We start from the raw sequence: 24,552 nt of genomic DNA, 5'->3' as shown, positions 1-24,552 counted from the left end.
AATTTTAAAATATCTTTATATAAACATAGAGTGAAGTACAGTTAAATGAAATACTAACTTTTCCAAATACAACTGATATGATGACAAATTAAAAATAACTTCTGCATGGCAGTACAAAATTTCCCCCTTTGCTTCTCATGATCAATCATACTTCAGAAATTTTTGAGATGATTATTCTACAAGGATATTGAACTATTTTGTAAATGAGTTTTCTAAACTTTGATTATATTTTATTAATCAGTTAGAATTCATTAATCAAAATATTCAGTGAATGGACCTCTGGCCCCACCTATGGAGGAATAACTGTTGTACAAATTTGTTGATCAGAAATGAAACTGGAAAGACATACATATGGAACACTGGTTTTAGACACTAGACAGCAGGCAGTAGGGGCCTGTGATCCCAGCAGGAAACAAACAAGGAAAGAGAAACATGAAATACATACTACAATTGCTCGAGCTTACTGATGAGAGGCAATTTCTCGGCTGCAGCATAGGGAGACAATCCAGAGTCTAGTGATTTTTCTGAAGACAAAGTGATGAGAGTTTGAGGAGAATGATACTGGGATTTGTGAGACAGAATATCTGGGATGAAGTTACTGCACAGAGAAAAGAGCTCTGTGTATTTGTACAGGGGTTTCCTTAAATTGTTGTCTTACTTATTTTTACATACATGATGTGAAACTCCAAAAGGCTGGGGAACTAACCAGTGGAAAACAGCTCACACGGAACTGGGAATAGTTTGTATTCCCACTAGCCATAGTGGAAAGACCATGTAATACACAGGGCATCATGTAGAGACATCAGAATGGTTTCATCTTAATTATACGACTAAATTAGCTTTATACTAAAGCCTGCTGTGGAACTACATTAACAAAGAATACAAGTATCCTCAAAAGGATCATACTGATTGCAAGTAACTTAAACTGCATGCCCAAAGCCCAAAGCTTTCAGAGAAAACAACAAAATTCAACAACCAAAAATGTTCTAATTAACAATGTCAGGCATCCAATTGAAAATCACCATGCATACAATGAAGTAGGAAAATATGACCTAGAAACACAAGACAAATTAATTAACAGAAACTGACTCAGTAATGCAAGGTACAATGATGAGAATGTTACTTCCAATGTGAAGAAGAAAGTGCAAACATAATGCAGAAAAAAATGAAAAAACTTTAAAGCATGCAAATGCAAGTTTTAGAGATGAAAAATACAATATTTGAAATTTTAAAATTCTGTAGCTTGGAAGCATTAATGGCAGATTATACACTATAGAAGACCAAAAAAAAAAAAATGAAGTTGAAGAAGTAATAGAAACTACCTGAAGTGAGAGAAAAAGACTGAAAAAAAGTGTATCAGTAATATATTGGACAACATCAGTAAGTCTAACATGCCTAAAATTGGAGTCCCAGAGAAGGCAGCACTGGAGGGAGGATTTGAAGAAATAATAGAAAAATGTTTTGTAAATTTGATGAAAACTACAAATCCTCAGATCCAAGAAATTTAATCAGTCTCAAGCAGAATAAATATGAATAAAATCACACTTAGGAACATCCTAATGAAATCTTAAAAGAAGCACAGAGAAAAGAAAAATCATATTATATACAAAGAAACAAAGATATAATAAGATAAAAAGATCTTTTGAATCTCCAAAGTAGTAAGTGAAAGCAGCCAGATATTAGAGACTATATAGAATATGGTTCCATCCTAAGAAATTCTAGAAAAGGCAAAACTACAGTGGCAGAATTTCAGTGATTGTCAAGGGGCCAAGAAAGAGGGTAAGAAATGAACTCCAAAGGGAGGGTATAGCTCAGTGGTAGAGTGGATGCCTAGCATGCACAGGGTCCTGGGTTCAACCCCCACTTCCTCTGTTTAAATAAATAAATAAATAAATGAACCTAATTACCTCCCCTCCAAAAAACAAAACAAAGAAAAAGAAATGAACTCCAGAGAACCAAAAGGAACTTTTGGGGTTGAAGAAAATACTATATATGTGTGTGTAAAATTATTAATATGTAACATATAATATATATTAATATAATACCAATATATTAGTATGTAATATACTGATATATATTAATATATACTATCATTAATACTACATATTATTGTAGTGGTTATATGACTGCATACATTTATCAGCATGCATTATGACCTGCCCTTAAAATTGGTAAATTTTATTGACTATAAACTATACCTCAGTGAAGCTGATAAGGAATAGTCATGAAATGAAGCAAAAATATAACCTTTAGAACTTTAAATAATCGCAATTACAGGAAACAGTGCTTGCAAGAAAATTTTTTTAAATTTGTCCTTACAAAAAGCAAGAGAATTAAAGAAAAAAATTGATTAGGTGTTCAAACCATGTACAGGATTTGATTTTGAAAATCTATAATTAGGCTTTCAAAGATGTGTATTTATTGGTAGAATCATTGGTAAAACTCCTTAGCTGGATAAATTTATATTCTATTCTAGAATGTAATGAAATTGAGAAGTCATACCGTTTTGCAGCATCTAAATTTTGTAAATAAATTTTGAAGTTATAAATGGAGAAGACTTTTATAAGTATGGCTTATATAAAATATTTACCAAAGGTACTCTGAAAGGAGAAAAAAGACAATAGTCATGAATATATTTGATATGAAATATTTATTTCAGTATTTTAAAAATTGGAAGTAAAATTATTCATATTTAGCAGATATTGCTCTGAGCTTACCAGATAGCACTACACTTACAGAGACAGTATTTGGCAGCAAATTAAAGATACCACAATTTAAAGCTTATTAAATCTAAAATTCTGCTTTTAAGATTTCAGGCAACAGTGTAGAAAGTCTAAAATATTGAGATCACATTGAAATGAAAAATACATTCTTCATAAAATATCAGTGATACTCTTAACAGTGGGATAAATGACCACAAAACTCATGAACATTTACCAAAAATCATAATTCTACTTATTTTCTAATGTTTAGATAATCAATTTAAAATTTGGTTATTGTGCTTTGGCATACATGAATTATGCTATTTTTATTTTTTTAGAATGAATTTCAGTTCTGAAAATGATTTCTGAATAGTACTATTTTATAGGCCCATTGATAAAAATAATTTTGGGGAGAGGTAGGGGGGAGATAATTAGGTTTTATTATTTATTTTTAGAGGAGGTGCTGGGGATTGAACCCAGGACCCCGTGCATGCTAAGCATGCACTCTACTACTTGAGCTGTACCCTACCCATAAAAATAATTTTTGACCAATATATGAATATTTCTTTAAATATAATTTTTATTTTTAGTCCTATTTTAACCTCAGAGTTGCCCCAATGTGGATAAAAAATTACCTGGTCACTGTATTTATACACCAATATTTAGTACATCTTTATTTTTGCATACATACTAAGTCTATATTTTTGCTTTGGATCCCCCAAAAGTTCTCCACTTAGCTAAAAATTGTATCTTAATGAGCCTGAAAGACAGACCACATTGTGGAACTTCTGGACTGCCAGTGGGAGTGTCTACTCTTGTCTGAGGTTTCATTATTCTGAAAGTGGGGAGCAAAATTCTTAGACTTGTGCTTTAGAAGGACACTCTTCTAGCAATATGGGTGATAGATTGAATGAGAATAGACAAGGAGAATGGAGAAAATAATTTCTTAAAGTGTTAATAAGCTCTCTGCTCTGGAGAATCCATGAACCTAGGCCCCTTTCAAGTCCAAGGTGTTATCTCTAAAGTTGAAAGGATATAGGAAGAGGTTTAGGCCAGTAGCACCTTCTTTTCCTGTGGGAACATGGTATGTAATGACAAAAGGGGACATCATTCAAATGGGAAGAACAGATCTGAGAAGTGACTCTCAGGCTCTCAGTGGTGATGGAAGGGGGCGGTTTCTGGGGTCAGGAGGTTTTCAGAGTGTCAAAGGGCTTTGGTTGGGAAAACTCCTGGTAGATGGGTTATTTCTAACACAGACTTTCATTTGTCAACACACACCTATTTTTTTCCAAATTGCTCATTACCAAGAAAAATCTGGTTTATGCTGAAGTCTGATTACACAGTACCTTCAAGATATCTTCTCATGGCTCCTATCTGACCCAGTGACACTCCATCTATGTTCCTCACTTCTAACTCTTGACTGTCTGCATTCTGTTATCTAGTTTTTAACTTTATTTCAGAATCATTCTTTGCTTTACAGGAGAAAAAGAAAGAAAGAAAGAAAGAAAGAAAGAGAGAGAGAGAGAGAGAAAGAGAGAGAGAGAAAGAAAGAAAGAAAGAAAGAAAGAAAGAAAGAAAGAAAGAAAGAAAGAAAGAAAGAAAGAAAGAAAGAAAGAAAGAAAGAGAGAGAGAGAGAAAGAAAGAAAGAAAGAAAGAAAGAAAGAAAGAGAGAGAGAAAGAAAGAGAAAGAAAGAAAGAGAGAAAGAAAGAAAGAGAGAAAGAGAGAGAGAAAGAGAGAAAAGAAAGAAAGAAAGAAAGAAAGAAAGAAAGAAAGAAAGAAAGAAAGAAAGAAAGAAAGAAAAGAAAAGAAAAGAAAAGAAAAGAAAAGAAAAGAATACTGAAAGCCAAGTAGTCCCCCTCAAAAAAGTGCCGAAAAGTGAGATTTACAGAGAGGGAAAAATGAATAAGGATAGAAGATATGACCTAAGAGGGAGTATATGTGTCCAGTTTTAATAGAAAACCCCTCTTTTGCCAGTTTTATTGCCTTAGGAGAGCAACACAGTGGTGGCTGGTTACTAATATTTTACTTTATAAATAGCAGCTCCTGAAAACTCTAGCAGTAAACCTTGATTCATTTCTCTTATGTGCTAATGGGGATATTATTCCCGTGCCAACAGATACGATTTTTATTGCACATGTATTTCTGTAGGGGGAAAAAAACCTACCCATCATGTGAAAATATAACCCATAAATTGTGGGATTTGAATTGGCTGCATATTGCACAGTCCTGCTATACCGACTTCCATTTTAATTATTCTCCTTTACAGAGATAGTGGTCTATAAATGCATTATCAATGTAGAATGTTCCCCTTGTTTTTATAGGCTTTACCAGAGGCCATATTGAATTTAAAGTTATGAGTTATTTCTGAGTAAGGAACCTCATACATTTGGATAAAAGCCAAGCTTTTTAACATTTAATCTTAATTTAGCAGGATATTTTATACACATTAAACTTTATTCAAAAGGGCTCAGCTATTTAAATCTTTCTCACTAACATACATAAAGGCTGAACTTTGGAGGATCATTGTTAGTCATTCTCCTGAAAGATTGTTATTAATGATTGTCTTTCTGTCCTGACTGTTTGGGGAGTAAAGAGATTTGTTTTGTCTATGACCAAGAGCTCTCTTCTTGAGGAAAAAACTACAGTGCTTGAAAATTAAAGCCCTTGGTTATTCTAGCTGTGCCGTATTATCTAAAAGCAAGTGTTTGCTGACCTCTTCAAGGATTTGTGGGCTCAAAGAAAAATAAAATTTTCTGCCATAACAAATTTATTCTAACATCCAAGAGTGATATGTAATGTAAGATCAGAAGAATCACTGAGAATTAGGTAGGAAGAGACCTTTCATTATCATCAGTCCCACCGCTATCATTTTATAAATGAGGACATTGTGCCCCAGAGTGATCCAAATGACTTCTCTGGGATTGGTGTGAGGTTTCCAATCTATAAATCTTGACTTTGACCTCAGGGCTCCATCTTATGGACTCCTTATCCTTCCTTAATCTCCAGTGAGCAGTTGTCTCCAGTTTTGTGGTAGCTTCATCAGGGATGCACCTGATAATCAGGTGCTTGCAGTAGACTGTGAGAAATGAAGGTAATGAGCGGTGAAGAGTAGAAAGAACGAGTCTCAACATGGTTGTCTTAGCGAGTACAATCATCCGATGCCATAAAATCAATAAAAGGTGAAGCAACTGAGTCACATATCTAAGGAACAAGAGTAACTTGTTCCTTTGGTAAACTAATTTCTTCAGTAAAGTGAAGTGTGTGTGTGTGTGTGTGTGTGTGTGTGTGCACGCGCATGCGTATATATATATAGCAATGTGCGTAATTCTTTTAAGTTGAGATTTTCATGTATTTAGTCTATTTTCGTATTTTTGGGTGTAGTAGGAGTATATTAGAGGAGGACCACGTAGAGGAGGACACCAGATTTCAGAGAAGGAAACATTCTGGAGTCAGACAGTCCTGGGTGAGGCTTTAGCGCCTCTACTTGTTAGCCATGTGACCATAGAAAAAATTACCTAACATTGCCTACATAATTATCATGAGGATTAAATAAAATTATAAATGATAAATGTGAAAATACCTAGCACAGTCGCTGGCACATTTTGGGAACTCAGTAATGCTAGTGTCCTTTTCCTGTAGTTTATAACAATTTAACCCATAAACCACCTGTTGTTTGTCAGAGACCCCATATGAGTCACCTTAGAGAGAAAGGAAATGATGACATCCAGAATTGCCAGTTTTGTGAATATCATGTGCTAAAATAATGATTAATAATAATATTTTATGAAACTCATTACAACTGAATGCATTTATAGATGAAATATGACATTTGCAACTTGGGTAAGATTATAATGACATTCTGATCTAGAGAAATTAGGGTCTTGGAATGCAACTGTCAATTTAGGGTCATCTTTCAAAGTTGAGAGAGGTAGGGGGCTACTAAAGAAAAAGCCAAGATACATTTCCATTGCTCACCTCCTAAGCCTCTCTATAGTCCATCTCTTCATTTTTGTTGTCACTTCCTTTTAGCTCAGACATCATCATTTCCTGCCTGGACTTTGGCCAAGATGTAAAACTGGTTTTCCTCCCACCACTCTCATCACCTTCCAATCCATCATCCATGATTGATCTCTCCAGAGGGATCTTTGAAAAACTTAAACCTGATTCTCTGTCTCTTCTTAAAATGGCCCCTTATCACCCACAGGTTGAAGGCCAAGATCATTGCCATGTTATTCAAGATTGTGTGGTAATTAGCCCATGCCTACCATAGTAATCTCATTCATTACACTCCAGGCTTTGCCTACATTCTAGTTGTGCCTGGCAGTGGACTCTGTACCCCAGTAAACAACAGAGACTTGAGTCTCTGCACATTCGTATGCACAATTTCCTCTTCTAGGGATACCTCACCACCGCCATCTCCTTCTGTTTCAGCCTAACTTCTGATGGTCTTTCAAATACTCGGTCAAGTGTTATTTTTTCTGGCAATTCTTCTCTCGCCTTCCTGGCATCAAAAGCGTTATGTTCTACTTAGTTCCTCTCAGGAGCATGTGGGTGGGCCTTTTCTACACAGAATTGTCATTGCTTGTTAACTGAAAAGTCTTTCTCAACTAGACCATAAATTTCTTGGTGTCAGGGAAGCATCTTTGTGTCCTCAACATCTGGCACAGCCGTGGCTTTCAAAAAATGTTACTTTGTGGGTTCATTCAGTTAGAATTGCTGTCATGTGGTCCAGCTTCAAAGCTTTATGATTCTGACTTTGGTCAGACTAGGTGATCTCAATATGTAAAGTAGGAGCAGTGCACAGCTGTGTCAGAAGGTTCTACTGACATGGCGAGTGGAGGGGATACTGAGTCTCCTCCCCTAACAAGACACGACTTTTATTCCTTTCTGAAACAGTGAGATAAGGAAAGGCCAATCATGAAATGTTAGAACTGGAAGGGATCGGAGGGCATCCCGGCTGTTTTGAGAAGCATAAATAAAGTACCAAAGAGCCTCGCCAGCATGACAGGATGGTTAGTTGCAGAGCTGGGTCTAGCACCCAGTTACTCGCAGTTCGGTAGTCACCCATTTGCCTTTTCCACTCCGGCAGAATTTTTTTTTTTTTTTTTTTTTTTTGTAAGTAAGCTAACTTTGCATGCCAACTTCCCACTTAATTGGTCAGGCTGCTGAGATACTTCTAACCTGGTGAGTCTTGTCAGCAGCTAGAGAGATGCTCCTGCTTTGATTTGAGGCTACTGAATACTTCACAAAAAAATAGCTTAGGGGCTGTAAGAAGACTGTTGGCTCTGCTCTTTCATGTTTATCCCACTGGCATATTCTCATGAAATGACCTCCTATTTTCCTCTCATTCTCCTTCCCTGCCTCAAAAAAAAGAAACATCCGTATAACATATGGAAGGGTTCCAACATCAGCCAATACATATATTAAAGTTTTAAATCAGTTATTATTCTAGTACACACCCTGGGGCTGAGAAAGTAAGGACATCCAGGACTAACAAACCTGATTGTTCTGGCAAAGTTGCCATTTGATTCATGCTGGCATTTCTGGGCTTTTCTTTTCCTCTGATATTCCAACCTCAGTTTTGTTTTGTTTTGTTTTTTAAGTTAATGGCTAAGTAGCAATTTTTAACGTTACTATTTCATTCAGTTTCTCCATGAAACTTCTACCTCCCAGTCTCCTGAGAGTTACCCACAGGGCACGTGCCCGGAGTCGGCCTGCTTAGCTGCAGAGACAGCTGTCAATCTGAGTGAGTTCGTTAGACCGTGGATTATTCCTCACTTTATTACCTCTGAGCAAGGGAGAGACTCGGGCTTGGGAATGTGAGCACTTCACAACTTGGCATTCTAGACTGAGGAAAACTCTTAATCGTAACAGTTAAGAAATTAAATTACAACTGTGTATAACATTGTGAATTTTAAGTACTCTGTGTTGGACCTATGCAAGTCTTCTGATTAATACTGTTCTAACTGAAATTCCTATAAAGTATGATAACATGTGTTTTTTATAGGCAAGTACTGGAAGTCCGTGAGGACGGTGGCTGTGCCAAGGGGCTGTGCTCTGGCCGGGGCTCAGCTGCAAGAGGAGACAGAGACCGTTTCTGCCCTGGCCTCCCTGACAGTGGATGTGGAACAGCCCTTTGCTAGAGAAGACGGCAGGTATGAATCCAACACGGGGGAATCATTAAGGTCAGTCACATCCAGGCTCATCATTAGCATCTGTCAGCTTCTCTCCAGGCTGTCCTTCACCTGTCTCCTCGACTTCCACCTGTCTTCTCCAGAGCCACAGGTGCCACAGCACATGCTGTCGGCTGTCAAGAATTCATTTGTTTCATTCTTTTAAGGGAAGCACAGAGCTAGAGCATGTGGTTGCAGTTCACAGGGAAATAGAAGGATGAGATAGATGGTGAGAAAAATCACTCCTTGTTGGATAACTTAGTGTGGATCATTATGGAAAAAGCTTTTTGTGGGCTTAACTTCTTTCCTTAGTTATCTCTCTTTTTCCAGCTGTTTTTCTTTCTCTCATCATTCTGAAATCACTGATATAACAAAGAGGGGAAAGGAGAGCAGAAGCTGGAGGTATGGCTAGTCAGCTGGATAACCTAAATACATACAGGCTTCTTCTATGACTGTCCGTGAGATACAACCACTGGGTAAAGATGGAGGTTGCCTCTCAAGGAGACAGGAGTGTGTGCAAAGGAATGTGGACTCAGTCTGGTTTTATTTTACTTAATGATAATAAGGAGTTGATTTTAATTAGTCTTCATATGAATAGCTTTCAGGGCAGAAAAAGATAACCTAAGACCGGGTTTGATGCTTCTCCTTTTAAGAAGTGTTTGTTGGTTTGTGCATTTTGCTGTTCAATAGACAATACTACACTCGGGATTTCTTTTAAGTCTACTGTGACCAAAATCACCACAAATGTGCATACATTAACATTGGTGCTCTCTGGATGACTTCAAAGTCACATTTCCTCAATTTAAAAATGAATAGGTGGGGGGAAAAAGAAAAAGAATAGGCGAGGCTTTACCAAAGCTCTGCCAACTTGCTCTTTTAAATTGCTTCTGAGAATGAAACTGGATTCCCTCTGTCAATAACATCACCATTAATTACACAGATCCTGCTTACTAGTGTATAGGTTGGCAATTTTCCCAAGAATGCACAAATTTGAACAGCTTTAGCTTTCTTGCTTTTACTAGATATTCAGAGCTTAATGGATTTAACATCTTGTTTTGGTCAAGAGCTGGAGATACACTGAATAAGAGATTTCATTTTTATACAATTGTTTTTTCTTACCATAACCACTTGAAGAGAAGATTACCAGTAAAGAAAAAAAAAGTTGTACAACATTATATTAAAAGGCATCTTCATATTGGGCATCTGGAGCATAAGGGGAAACTTTTTTTACATCTTTGATAACGTGAACTAACCCCCTGCCGTTCCCAGCTAAGAACCAAACCAACTTCATAATCCAGAGGTGTTGCAGTTACTCCCAAAGCCAAATACAGTTAGTTGTCTGTCATTGGAGGGCTGTAAAACTAAGGAAACTAACATCTGTTAGTGTTGGATATGAAGGGAGCATAGCTCTTCTTTAGAATTCATTTAATATAGAGACATGAAGCTAAATTCCAACCTGAGTGAAATGATTTGTAAGTTATTTTGCCCGTTGAATTGCAGAACTTAGAATAATTAAGAATAATAAGTCACATTATGAGCCCCATGGAATAGAAAAATCTCAGCACTTTGGCGGGATTTGGCTCTACAAGCATGCTTGTTTATTCTCAGGTAAATGGTGTGCTTGCCTCCTGGCTTCAGTTCACAGTGATTTTTCGGCATCATCTGATGGGAGAGGAAGAATGGGAATGTTCTGATGTATAGGGAAGCAGAATTGAAGTGTGTGGCCTGGATTCATGTTTATCAGTTTTAGACAGATTGAATCTATTCTTATTAATTTCTCTTGTGGGGAGAAAAATGGTTTTGCTTGAAATATCTTCTGTGGTTTTGAACTCACTTTTTCAGCAGAGGCTGAAAAGAAAAATTCTTCTAGAACTGGCTTTCGCATTTCTGTTGAACCATGCATGGGTTTCATCACAGAGAGTCAGACTGGGAGCGCCCTTGAAAGCCACAGAGCATTTATTCTTTCCAGGGGAATGCTATCAGAATGGCCCCCCTACTCAGTATAGGAAGGATGACTTTCAGAATGAGGTAAAGAGGTAGAAATGTTCTTGGGCCTTTGTTATGAATGCAATATTATAAGTACACAGGAAACGGAAAAATTAGAAAAATCAGAGAGCTAAATGGATGGAAAAGGGTGAAGGCAAGATTCTTTTTATAGGAAATTCTTGCCAGTTATTTTGGAGAATATATTGGTGTTTGGAGTGAGATGACTCATTTTGTACTAAGATTTTGGGTAAAGCAGCTCTTTTCCTGGCCAACTCATATCTGACTCATTTACCACTAGTGAATAAAGGATAAAATGCTCCTGGCTAAGAACCATTGTAAGTATTTTTTGTTCATTTCTTGGGGGGGTGGGGGAGATGACAACACAGTGCAAATAGTCATTTCATTTTTATAACTCATTGATGGACCATGAAGAAGAAATTATTAGAAAAAGTCTAGGGATTCATTTTGGAGATGACTGAAATATAATTTTCAAAACATAATTTTCAGGTAGCAAAGAAGTTGAGCAGGAAAGAAAAGATTGGTGGGTCAGCAGAAAACAAAAGACCAAAAAAAAAAAAAAACTGGGGCCAAGGTATATATTCAAAGACTATTAAGTGGATAGGACTTGTCACATATAGCATATCATTTAGAAGAAAGAAGTGTGATCTTAGTTTTCTTCTTATTTGTCAGAAGACTGCACCTTTAAAAGATTCTAGTTTGCATTGGTTGGATATCTGTTTCAAATGCTTCTACTTTGAAAAGGTCAGTTCAGTATTGAGGTTTATTCTTGGATACCAGTTCAGGCTCTGCTGAAAATCAAGAAAAAGTTCTCTTTGGCAATCAAGACTTCAGAATGATCAATTCTTAAGTTACTGGGAACATGTTTACACTCTAGAATTTCTCTCTCTCATTTTTTATATCGAAACAAAAACTGAAAGGTTTTCAAATGTCAGTATATAGACTATAGTATGAATCATATGAGATTTTCTTAATACAACAGGATATGGTTGTTTCATTTCATCTTCAACTTTAGTCATTGTCTCAGGAATGAGATGGTTTCAAGTCATTATATAATAGAGAAGCATGAGAAAAGTAAGATTCTGAATCTGGCTATTTTATTTTTTAACTATTTTATTCATGAATGTTAAAGGAAAAAAAAGTATAACAATAAGCTGAAAAACCTCAAATGTCACATGCCTTAGCTTTGAATGGCCTATCAGTAGTGCCAAGGACAGCAATAATCCCGTTTTCCTGTATCTGAAGATTTGTACAGACTGCTGTTGAATATACATTCATCTCTAACAGGCTTAGAAACACAACTTTGTTTTCCGTGCTTTAGGGTTGTATCTCCAAGGCTTCTGGAAGCTAAATATGGTATGAATTATTCAGGTTTCCAATTTTTCTCTCTGATACTATTATTTTGAACACTTGTTTATCTAACCAGGCAAACATTCTAGTGTAAATTTTATTTTTAATTTTCATCCAATGGCAACAGTGCCTTAGTTGAAAAGTGGGCTGAGATTTGGAAGTTCCCAGTAAAAGGAAGGACAGTACGTACATCCCTTCTTATCTTCTTTTCCTTCTCTTCCTGGGACTGTCATTTTACCTCTGTGTTCAGTGCCTAACATGTGGTCTTGGGGTGCGTGTGAACTCTGACTTAGTATGTTAGAGATTAAATTCAGTGCCTGATGTATTTCAAGGTTCCATTCTAAATTGTTTATAAGCAAGTGTTTAATTTGAGAAAAAGACACATGGTGGAATAGAACCTCAAGTAAAATGAGAGGCCTGAGAACCTGAGCTTCCTGTCATCTCAGTCAATCTCCTCTCCTTCCCTCCTGTCTTCTTGCCACTACAGAGGAAGAGTCGAGTGTGACTCTAGAATCAGCCTGCCTCATTCATATCCCATCTCCAGCGTAATAACTGCTGATCAGGACCAAGTTGCTTATTTCTCTAGGCTTAATTTTTCCTTGTCTTTAAAATGAAGGGAAAATTTCATAGTGTTTTGGGGATGAAATGAAACAATACATCTTATGAACACAACACTTGACACATAGAAATCAAAGGTTGGTTTTTATTTTTTTCTGTCATTTTCCTGCTTCCTCAATTGCTCTTATTTCTTCCCTCCCTTAATACATTGTTCATCATCCAGTGATCTATAGTATTAGAATATAGAAGCTGTACCTGGGCATCTACATGTTTAACTGTTCGTAGCTTAAATCAGTAGTGCAGTCAGTAAAAACAAGAGACTGACAAATAGTCACTAAGCAATAATTGTTCAATTAACTCATCTGTGGTTAGCTGACTTAAAAGAACTTAACGATTCCCAATACATTGTAGATAGTAAACAAATATTTATTGAATGAATGAGTCCAAAGACAGGAGACAAAACATTGTTAAAATGGTAGCATAGTAATTTATAAAGATACCTGAGCTCTTTGTCTCTATTTATGTTTTCTGAGGGAATTGGTGTCTTTATCTTTTTAAATGAGCTTTCCAAATGTGTATTTTATGTTTTTCTTTCATAGTGCTAGTTGAGAGTGTCCACTTCCAGATATGCTGGCTAACCAGACTCCCATAGTGCTCATATTATAAAGATAGGCTGATTGAGGGAACATAATAAAGGAGGAAAGGGGAAGCCAAGTGTCTGTCCGACTAGAAAAAGGAATTGTCTTGGGCGAGGTGGAGGGGATGTGGGAGTGATAGTAACAGATTACAAGGTAATCCTGCGACCTGCAGAATGAGGAGGGAGAACATCTGGTTCATTTATTCCTTAAACATCTTCTGATTGTGGCACATAAAAAGCAAAGTGTTCGGAGTCAGGGTCAAAGCTTCCTTGGAGTCTTCAAAATGTTCCCATACTTGGAGACTGTATTCATTTTCTATTGCTATCTTAAAAAATTACTACAAACTTAGTGGCTCAAGATGACAGAAAGGTCAGAAAAGGCTGACAGGTCTCTGGGCTAAAATCAAGAGGCTGGCAAGACCTTGTTCCTTCCCGGAGGCTCTAGGGGAGAAACTGTTTCTTTGCCTTTCCCAGTTTCTCGAGGCTGCCTGCATTCCTTGGCTCATGACTGCTTTCCACGATCTGCAAAGCCAGCAACTTTACAGCTCTCTCCCTTTCTTCAGTTATCGCATCTCTCTCTGACTGAAGAAAAAAAGCTAGGAAGACTGACTGAAAAGCCAGAAAGGTTTCCCTGCTTGTAAGGACTCATATGATTAGGCTAGATCCACCAGGATAATTTCTCTTTCTCAAGGTCCTTGACCTTAATTAAATTTACAATCAGTTTTGTCATGCAATGTGACAGTCACAGCTTCCAGGGATTGGGACAGGGACAGCTTTGGGGGTTGTTACTCTTCCTATCATGGGATCAGACATGAACAACCAACTACGATAAGTGATGGGTCATTGGATAGACTGAGCTGCAGAATAAAAGAAGATCTAACGTAGACCAAAGCCTGGGGAACAGATCACAGAACCAGGGCCACGGAGCCGGGGTAGAAGAGTGGAGGGTTTCGCCTAGTAAATAGGAGCAAAGGCTTCCAAGATAGAGACAGTAGCTTTTTCACCTATTCCACACTCATAGAAACACCAACCAGAACATAATCGAGAACATTTTCATCACCCAGGAAGTTTATTTGCGCCTCTTCTTACTGCCATTCCTTCCATAGGCAACCTTTTTCTCTTTCTTAGTTTTAACACTAAGAAAGACATTAGTTTTGCCAGAATTTGAGTTTCATTTAAAGGGGATCCTACTAGTACATAATGCTTTCTATCTGGCTCCTTTTACTTTTCTAAGCTTAACATTTTTGAGATCCATCCAGTCAGTAGTTTGTTCATTTTTATTACTGTGCATTATTCCCAATGTATAAGGCTATTGGGCTTATCATTTGGGGCTATTGATTGTTTTTTATGATTTTTATTGAAATATAAGTAACATTACATGTCTTTCAGGTATACAACATAATGATTTAATATTTGTATATTCTGTAATATGATCACCACAGTAAGTTTAGTTAACATCCATACAGTTATAATTTTTTTCTTGAGGACTTTTAAGATTTACTCTTGCAGCAACTTTAAATATACAATACAGTATTATTAACTGTAGTCACCATGCTGTACATTATAATTTCCCAGGATTTATTTATCTTACAACTCAAGTTTGTATCTTTTGACCACCTTCACCCATTTCGCCCACCCTTCTACCTCTGGCAACCACCAATCTGTTCTCTGTATCTGTAAGTCAGGGTTTATTTGTGATTCCACATATAAGTGACATCATACGGTATTTGTCTTTCTGTCAACATAACATAATGCCTCAAGTTCCATCCATGTTGTTGCAAATAACAAGGTTTCTTTCTTTTTTATGGATGAATAATATTCCCTTGTACCATGTTTCCTTTATCCATTCATCCACTGATGGGCACAAGTTGCTTCCATGTCTTGGTTATTATAAATAATTCTTCAGTGAACATGGGGATGCATGTATCTTTCTGAATTAGTTATGTCCATTTCCTTTGGATAAATACCCAGAAGCCAAATTTGCTGGATCATATGGTAAGTCTGTTTTTAATTTTTTAGAAAACTTCATACTGTTTTCCATAGTGGCTGCACCAACTTACATTCTGAACAATAGTGCACAAATGTTCCCTTTTCTCCTCAGCCTGTCACTTGTTAGTTCTTGTGGTTTTGATAGTAGCCACTTAAATAAGTGTTAGGTGATATCACATTGTGTTTCGCTTTGCATTTCCCTGCTGATTAGTGATGTTGAACATCTTTTCATGTACCTGTTGGGCATCTGTATGTCTTCTTTGGAAAAATGTCTATTCAGATTCTCTGCCATGTGGGGCTATTATGAATAAAATTGCTAGAAATAATTTTTTATTATAGAAAAAACAATTACCACCTAAACCATTTTTTTTTAAACTGAAGTACAGTCACAGTGTGTCAATTTCCGGTGCACAGCACAATGTCCCAGTCATGTGTGTGTGTGTGTGTGTGTATATACATTTTCATATTTTTACATTAAAGGTTATTACAAGATATTGAACATAGTTCCCTGTGCTATACAGAAGAAACTTTCTCTTTTAAATCTATTTTTATATGTAATGGCTAAAATTTGTAAATCCCAAACTCCCAAATTTATCCCTTCCCACCCCCTTTCCCTGGTAACCATAAGATTGTTTACTATGTCTGCAAGTCTGTTTTGTATTTGAGTTCATAGTATCTTTTTTTTTTTTTAAAGATTCCACATATGAGTGATAACATATGGTTTTTCTCTTTCTGGCTTACTTCAGTTAGAATGATGATATCCAAGTCTATCCATGTAGCTGCAAATGGCACTATTTTATTCTTTTTTATGGCTTTGTAGTATTCCACTGTATATGTGTATATCACAACTTCTTTATCCAGACACCTGTCGATGGACATTTAGGCTGCTTCCATGTCTTAGCTATTGTAAATAGTGCTGCTGTGAACATTGGGGTGCATGTATCTTTTTTAATTAGTTACTTCTGAATATATACCCAGAAATGAGATTGCTGGATCATATGGTAAGTCTATTTTTAGTTTTTTTGAGGAATACCCATACTGCTTTCTGTAATGGCTGCACCAAACTACATTCCCACCAGCAGTGTAGGAGGGTTCCCTTTTCTCCACACCCTCTCCAGCATTTATCATTCGTGGACTTTTGAATGATGGCCATTCTGACTGGTGTGAGGTGATACCTCATTGTCATTTTGATTTGCATTTCTCTGATAATTAGCGATATTGAGCATTTTTTCATATGCCTCTTGACCATTGTATGTCTTCATTGGAGAATGGTATGTTTAGGTCCTCTACTCATTTTTGGATTGGGTTGTTTGTTTTTTGTTAAGTTTTATGAGCTGTTTGTTTATATATTCTGGAAACTAAACCTTGGTCAGTCTCATCATTTGCAAATATTTTCTCCCATTCCGTAGGTTGTCTTTTTGTTTTGCTTATGGTTTCCTTTGCTGTGCAAAAGCTTATGAGGTCCCATTTGCTTATTTATTTTTGCTCTTATTTCCATTGCCTGGGTAGATTGCCCTAGGAGAACATTGCTAAGGTTTATATCAGGGAATGTTTTGCCTCTTCTCTTCTACGAGGTTTGTGGTGTATTGTCTTATGTTTACATCATTTTGAATTTATTCTTGTGTATCGGGTGAGGGAATGTTCTAACTTCACTGATTTACATGCTGCTATCCAGTTTTCCCAACACTACTTGCTGAAGAGGCTGTCTCTTCTCCATTGTATATTCTTGCCTCCTTTGTTGAAGATTAATTGACCAGAGGCCTGTTCCATTGATCCATATATCTGTTTTGATTACTGTAGGTGTATAGTATTGTCTGAAGCCTGGGAGGGTTATTCTTCCAGCTTCGTTTTTTCTTCAATATTGCTTTGGTAAGTCTGGGTCTTTCGTGATTCCATATAAATCTTAAGATCATTTGACTGGATAATAAAACAAGAACCTACAATATGCTGCATTCAAGAGACCCACTTTAGGAAGAAGGACACACATAGATCGAAAGTGAGAGGATGGAAAAAGATACTTCATCCAGCTGAACCATCTTTAAGTGTACAATACAATAGTTAGTGTTAATTCTATGCCCATTGTTCAATATAAGCCTAGAACTTTTTCATCTTGAAACAGTGAAACTCCATACCTATTAAACAACTTACTTTTCCCCCTCCTCACAGCTCCTGGCAACCACCATTCTACTTTCTAAGAATGTGACTACTTTATAGTAGATACCTCATGCAAGTGAAATCATGCAGTATTTGCCTTTTTGTGATTGCCTTAATTCACTTAGTATAATATCCTCAAATTTCATCCATATTGTAGCATATGGCAAAATATCTTTTTTTCATATGGCTAATATTTCATTGTGTGTATATATTACATTTTCTTTATCCATTCACTGAGGTTACCTTTACCTCTTGGTTATTGTGAATAATTCTTTAATGAATATAAGTGTTCGGTTATCTCCTCAAGATTCTATTTTTAATTCTTTTGGATATATACCCAGAAATTAATTTCTGGATCACATGGTAATTCTATTTTTAATTTTTTGAGGAACCTAAGTCTCTATTAAATTTTCATACAAGATTTTACTTTGTGAAGACAAGCATCCAGTTTTCTTCAGTATATACCTAGGAGTAGAACTGCTGAGTTATAGGGACACTGTTTTACTTTCCAAACTGGTTTCTAAAATGGCTATGCTACTTTTCATTCCCACCATCAGTGAATGATAGTCCTGATTGCTTGAATCCTCACCTATACTTTTTATAATTGGTCTTTTAATTTGAGCCTTTCTAGTGAGTATGTAATGATATCCCATTGTGCTTTCAAGTTTTCTCCAGAGGCATATTCATGTCCACATCAGGCTTTCTTGGCACATACCCTCTTTCTGTTTGGAATATTTAGCTTGTCTTCCTCCTCTCACTGACCCTACACTGGCCTCCCAGTTCTCTTCCACTTACCTTTTAGCTCTCAGATCAAATATCACTTCTTCTTCTTGGAGGATGTTCACTGACCATCAATCCAAAAAATTGGATCAAGTCCTTTGGTTATACTTTCTTATGTCTCCTCTATACTTCTGGTACCTAGAACAGAGCCAGGGTGCATAATAGACATTTGGTAATTATTTCTTGGCAAGACATGGAAGTCCATACTGACAGCCAAGGCCCCCCAAAAATGCCTGAGGGCTGGGATTCAGCCATATAACCTGTTCCTGGCCTGAACCTCTACTTTAGCTACCTCTTCTTGCACACCCCTGGCTCTACTCATATCACAACCTCTATAGCACACCTGTGGTGAGATGCTTTAGCCATGGGAATGCACCTCTAGAGCCAAGGCCAAATCCTCTGGGTTCCACATCTGGCCCTGACTTCTATCACTGGCCTACAATGCTGGGCTCAGTGTCATTTAGCTGCTCCAGCTATGTGGTTGCATTCTGCCAGTCTGAGTCCGAACTTTAGCCTCCAATGCCATAAGGCCACGTAAAGACCCTGCAATTACAGGAGTGCATGCCAAGAGCCAGTGCCCCAACAGCTGATACTGCACCTGTGGTTGGCCCCAGCCCTTGCCACTACCCGTGTTTGTGAACCACTGGCTCCAGCCACTACAGTGGCCTGCCCTGTTCCCTAGATGTACCTGAAGATTTGAACCCCAAAACCCTTAAAGTCACTCAAGACACCCCATCCCCCCAGAGTACTCACCAAGGACCACAGTTATCAATGCTGTGGACCTGAGAGGTCTAAGCCAACAAGACATCATGCCCCTCTGCCCCAGACCCAGAGCCACAGGGAGCACAGAGTCAGGGAAACCTGATACCACCAAAGGAACACAGTAAATTCCCAGTGATTGACCCCAGAGAAATGGAGATATATGAACTGCCTGAAAAAGAATTAGAAATAGTTGTTCTAAAAATGCTGAGAGTTACAGGGGAACAGATAAACAATATCAAAATAAAATGATGAGTTCAAGAAAGAGAAAACATAAACAAGTACTGAACAGAAAGTTGAAAGTTAGGAGCTGCAGAATACAGTAACTAAGAATTCAGTACAGAGTTAAACATCAAACTGGAGCAAGCAGAAGGAAGAATCAATGAACTTGAAGACAGATCATTTGAAAGTATCTAGTCAATGGAGCAAAAAGAAAAAAGGATAAAGAGGGGATGTAGAAAGCCTGTGGGACTTATGGGACACCAATAAGACAACAAACAACCTATGAATTATTAGAGTCCCAGGAGGAGAAGAGAGGAAAAAGGGAAAGAAGGCTTAAAGTAATAATGGCTGAGAACTTCCCAAACCTGAGGAAGGATTTGGACATCCAAGTTTATGAAGCTAATAGGTCAGCCCAAAATTTCATGCCAAAATGATCTCCAGGACTCATGATAAAACTGTCAGAAGTCAAACAGACAATTTTAAAAGCAACGAAAGTTTTCTCTCATACAAGTGAACCCTCATAAGCTTATCAGTGGATTTCTCGGCAGCTACCTTGCAAGGCAAGAGACAGTGGGATGATATATTCAAAGTGCTGAAAGGAAAAAACAAACCTGCCAACCAGAATATGTTAAACATTTAACTCTTGGTTAAAGGACAAAAGTATTAAAAAAAAATCTATAGCTACAATAATTTGTTCATGGATACACAATACAAAAAGATGTAAATTGTAATATCAAGAACATAAAATATAGAGAAGAGGAGTAAAAGGGTAGAGTTTCATATGCAATCAAAGTTCAGTTGTTATCAGATTAAAATTAGACTGTGTATACCTATATGACAATGTTATAGGTGTTCAAGTAAGCCTCAGAGTAACCACAAAGCAAAACTTATAGTACATTCACACAAGATAAAGCAAGGGGAATTAAAGTATACCACTATGGAAAATCATCAATTCAAAAGGAAAACATTGAGAGTAACAAAAGAAGTACAAAACAGCCAGAAAACAATGAATAAGATGGCAATAAATATTAAGTCATTAAGTATTAATTATTCTAACGGTAAATGGATTCAATTCACCAATCAAAAGGCAGAGTGCCTGAATGGATTAAAAACAAAAACCCTAAGCCCAATTATATGCTGCTTACAGAAGATTCAGTTTAGTTTTAAGGGCCCACATAGGCTCAACGTGAAGGGATAAAAAAAGGGATTCCATGCAAATGGAAACCAAAATAGAGCATTGGTAGCTATACTTATATCAGAAAAAAATAGGCTAAGTCTAAAAGCGTAACAGGAGACAAAGAAGGTCATTCTTATAGTCATCAATTCATCAAGAGGATACAATAATTTTAAATATGTATGTACCTAACATCAGAGCACCTAAATACATTAAGCAAATACTAATAGATTTGAAGGGAATAGTATAGACAATAATATAATAATAATAGATACTACACTTTCTACACTTTTCTCTGGGTAGATGATCCAGACAGAAAATCAGTAAGGGAACATTGGACTGGATCTGTAGTTTATGCCAAACGGACCTAACAGACATATAGAACATTCCATTCAACAGCAAGAAAATACATATTCTTCTCAAATACACACGGAACATTCTCCAGGATAGGTCATGTGATAGGTCACAAAACAAGCCTTACTATGATTTCAGTCGTTTTAAATTTGCTAAGTACTTTTTATGACTACATGGTATGAAACTAGAAATCAATAACAGGAGGAAAACTGGAAAATTCACAAATATGTGGAAATTAAACAACACACTCCTGTACAACTAGTGGATCAAAGAAAATCAAAAAATTATTTTGAAACAAACAAAAATGGAAACATAACTTATGGGACACAGCAAAAGCAGAGCTAAGAGCAAACTTACAGTAATAAATGCTTACATTAAAAAAAAAAAAACTCAAACAACCTAACTTTACAACTTAACAAACTAGAAAAAGAAAAACAAACTAACCCCAAAGTTAACAAAAGAAAAAATACTTTAAAATCAGCAAAAATAAATAAGAGAATAGAAAAACAGAAGATCAACAAAACTAAGGCATGGTTTTTTGAAAAGATTTTTTAAGTTGACAAACCTTTAAACAGACTTACCAAGAAAAAAAGGACTCAGAAAAATTATAGATGAAAGAGGAGACATTACAACTGATTCCACACAAATACAGAGTATCATAAGAGACTACTATAAACAATTATATGTCAACAAATTGGAGAACCTATAAGAAATAGATAAGTTCCTAGAAGCATACAACCTACCAAGACTGAATCATGAAAAAAATAGAAAATCTGAACAGACCAATAACAAGTAAGAGATTAGATCAGTAACCCAAAACCTCTGAAAAAAGAAACGCCCAGTCCCAGATGGTTTCACTGGTGCATTCTAACAAACATTTATACAACATTAACACTAGTTCTCAAACTCATCCAAAAAATTGAAAGCCTGCTCTTCCCTCCTACCCAGAACCTGAGAAGGGAGCAGGGCCAGCCCAGAAAATGGTGTCTGTCAGGCATCACCTGTCACAGCTGCTTTTCACAGGGTCCCACCTCCCAGACTTAGCTTGGGACCCAGAATTCTAGTAATCTGCCTGTGGCCTTGGGGTAGGTGACAATCTCCCCTTTTGATCATTTTCATCTGAATCTGATTTAGGAAATCCATGGCTCCTAAACTCATTTTGTGAAGCCATTACTCTGATGCCAAAGCTAGATAAGGATACTACCAGAAAAGAAAACTGTAGGTCAGTAACCCTGCTGAACATAGATACAACAATCCTCAGCAAAATTCTTGCAAACTAATTTCAACAGCACATTAAAAAGATCATACACCATGATCACGGGGGGTTTATCCCTGGGATACAGAGATGGTTCAATGTATGCAAGTAACTGAATGTGATATACCACATTAATGGAATGAAAGGTAAAAATCATATTATCCTCTGAAAAGATACATAAGAAGCAGTTGACAAAATTCAGCATTCTTTCATAATTAAAACTCTTAACCAAATTATGTATAGAAGGAAAATACTTCAATAAAATAGAGGCCATATATGACAAAACAAACCCACAGCTAACATTACGCTTAATAGTAAAAAGTTGAAAGTCTGCCCTCTAAGAAAAGAAATAAGACAAAGGCTTATCTGCTGATGAAATGATCTTGGATATTAAAAAATCCTAAAGACTCCACTAAAAAAAAAAAAAGTTAATACTGAGTGGGGAGGGTATAGCTCAGTGGTAAAGTGCATGCCTAGCATGTACAAGTTCATGAGTTCAATCCCTGGTACCTCCACTAAAAATACTCCCCTCAGAACAAAAATAAAGTTAATACTAATAAATCAATTCAATAAAGTTTCAGGATACAAAATAAGATCTATACACCAAAAACATTAAGATCTGATGAAGGGAATTGAAGACACAAATAAATGCAAAGATATTCCATGTTCATGCATCAGAAGAGTTAATATTGCTAAAACATCCAAACTATATGAAGTCATTAATAGATTCATTGCAATTCTCGTCAAAATTCCAATGTTATTTTTTCAGAGAAATAGGAAAAAAATCCTAAAATTCAATCGGACTACAAAAGACCCTGAATAGCCATAGCAATCTTGAGAAAGAACAAAGCTGGAGCTTCCCACGTCCCGAGTTCAAACTATATTACAAAAATATAGCAATCAAAAGAATATGGCACTGGCAGAAAATCAGACACCTAGACCAATGGAACAGAATTGAGAACCCAGAAATATACCTTTATATGTATTGTCAACTATTTTTTGACAAGGGAGTCAATAATACTCAATGGGAAAACAGTAATCTCTTTGATAAATTGTGTTGGGAACACTAGACTTTTCATTCACATGCAGAAGAAAGAAATTGGACCTATCTTATATTCACAAAAATTAACTGGAAATGGATTAAGAACTTAAATATAAGACCTGAAACTATAAAACTCTTAGAAGAAAACATCAGGAAAAAAATCTAGACTTTGGTCTCTAAAATGAGTTTTTTGGATACGAAAACAAAAGAAAAAGCAACAAAAGCAAAAATAAACAGGTAAAATGACATCAAACTAAAAACTTTTGCAAAGCCAAAGAATCAACGAAATGAAAAGCAAGCCTATGAAATAGGAGAAACTATTTGAAAGCATATTTCTGATAAGGGGTTAATCTCTAAAATGTATAGGGAGCTCATACAATTCAATAGCAATACATAAGTAAATAAATTAAATAACTGGGTTAAAAAATAGGAAAAGGACCAGAATAGATATTTCTAAAGAAGATATACAAATTGCCAGCAGGTGCATAGGAAGATGCTTAACGTCACTAATCATCAGGGAAATGCAAAGCAAAACCACATTGAGGTATCACTTTACATCTGTTAAAATGGCTAGCATAAAAAAGATGAAAGATAATAAATTAGTGAGGATGTGGAGAAAGAGAACTCTTGTGCACTGTTGATGGGAATGTAAATTGGTGCAGCTGCTATGGAAAATACTATGGAGGTTCCTTAAGAAATTAAAAGTAGAATACCATGTGGTCCAGTAATCCCACTTCTGGGTATATATCCAAAGGAAACAGGATCACTATCTTGAAGAGATCATCTCCACTCTCATGGTCACTGCAGCATTATTTACAACAGTAAAGACAAGGAAACAACCCAAGTGTCCAGTGATGGATGAATAGATAAAGAAAATGTGGTATACACATACAATAGAATATTATTTAGTCACAAAAAAGAAGGTTCAACATGGGTGAACCTTTAAGGCATTATGCTATAAGACTGACAGAGAAAGACAAATACTGTATGATCTCACTTACACGTGAAATCTAAAAACACTGAACCCTGTATCTATATGAGATGATGGATGTAAGCCTACTGTGGTAACCATTTCACAATATATGTAAATCAGGCTATCATGCTGTACATCTTAAACTTATACAGTGAGGTATATCAATTACTTATCAATAAAACTGGAAAAAAATAATGTTGAACTCATAGAAACAGTAGGTACCAGGGGCTCGGAGGCAGAGGAGAAGGAACAATGTTGGTCAAAGGATACAAGCTTCCAGTTATAAGATGAATAAGTTCTGTGATCTAATATGCAGCATGGTGACTGTAGTTAATAATTTTTATTGTATACTAGAAATTTGCTATGAGAGTAAGTATTAAATGTTATCATAACAAAATGGTAATTATGGGAGGTGAAGAATTTAC

The 24,552-nt window shown here is 36.4% G+C and overlaps 1 protein-coding gene and 1 long non-coding RNA gene across 5 annotated transcripts in view; one reads left to right on the top strand and one right to left on the bottom strand.

Moving 5' to 3' along the window:
* Positions 1–24,552, top strand: part of HDAC9 (histone deacetylase 9) — a 638,632-nt gene that overhangs the window by 611,868 nt on the left and 2,212 nt on the right. For all 4 annotated transcript variants that reach the window (XM_072964902.1, XM_072964900.1, XM_015245630.3 and 1 more), the window contains one exon: positions 8,711–8,858. In XM_072964902.1, coding sequence (XP_072821003.1) covers positions 8,711–8,858 — 148 coding nt within the window. The remainder of the gene's footprint in view (positions 1–8,710; positions 8,859–24,552) is intronic.
* LOC116278775 (uncharacterized) overlaps positions 5,224–24,552 on the bottom strand; it is a 73,249-nt gene continuing 53,920 nt past the window's right edge. The window contains exons 4-5 of the long non-coding RNA XR_004188105.2: positions 18,364–18,486; positions 5,224–5,779 (exon numbers count right to left, since the gene is read on the bottom strand). This is a non-coding gene — a long non-coding RNA (uncharacterized lncRNA). The remainder of the gene's footprint in view (positions 5,780–18,363; positions 18,487–24,552) is intronic.

The sequence above is a fragment of the Vicugna pacos genome, chromosome 7, assembly GCF_048564905.1.
Source record: "Vicugna pacos chromosome 7, VicPac4, whole genome shotgun sequence".
NCBI lineage: Eukaryota > Metazoa > Chordata > Mammalia > Artiodactyla > Camelidae > Vicugna > Vicugna pacos.
This window is presented reverse-complemented; position numbering and strand designations above follow the sequence as displayed.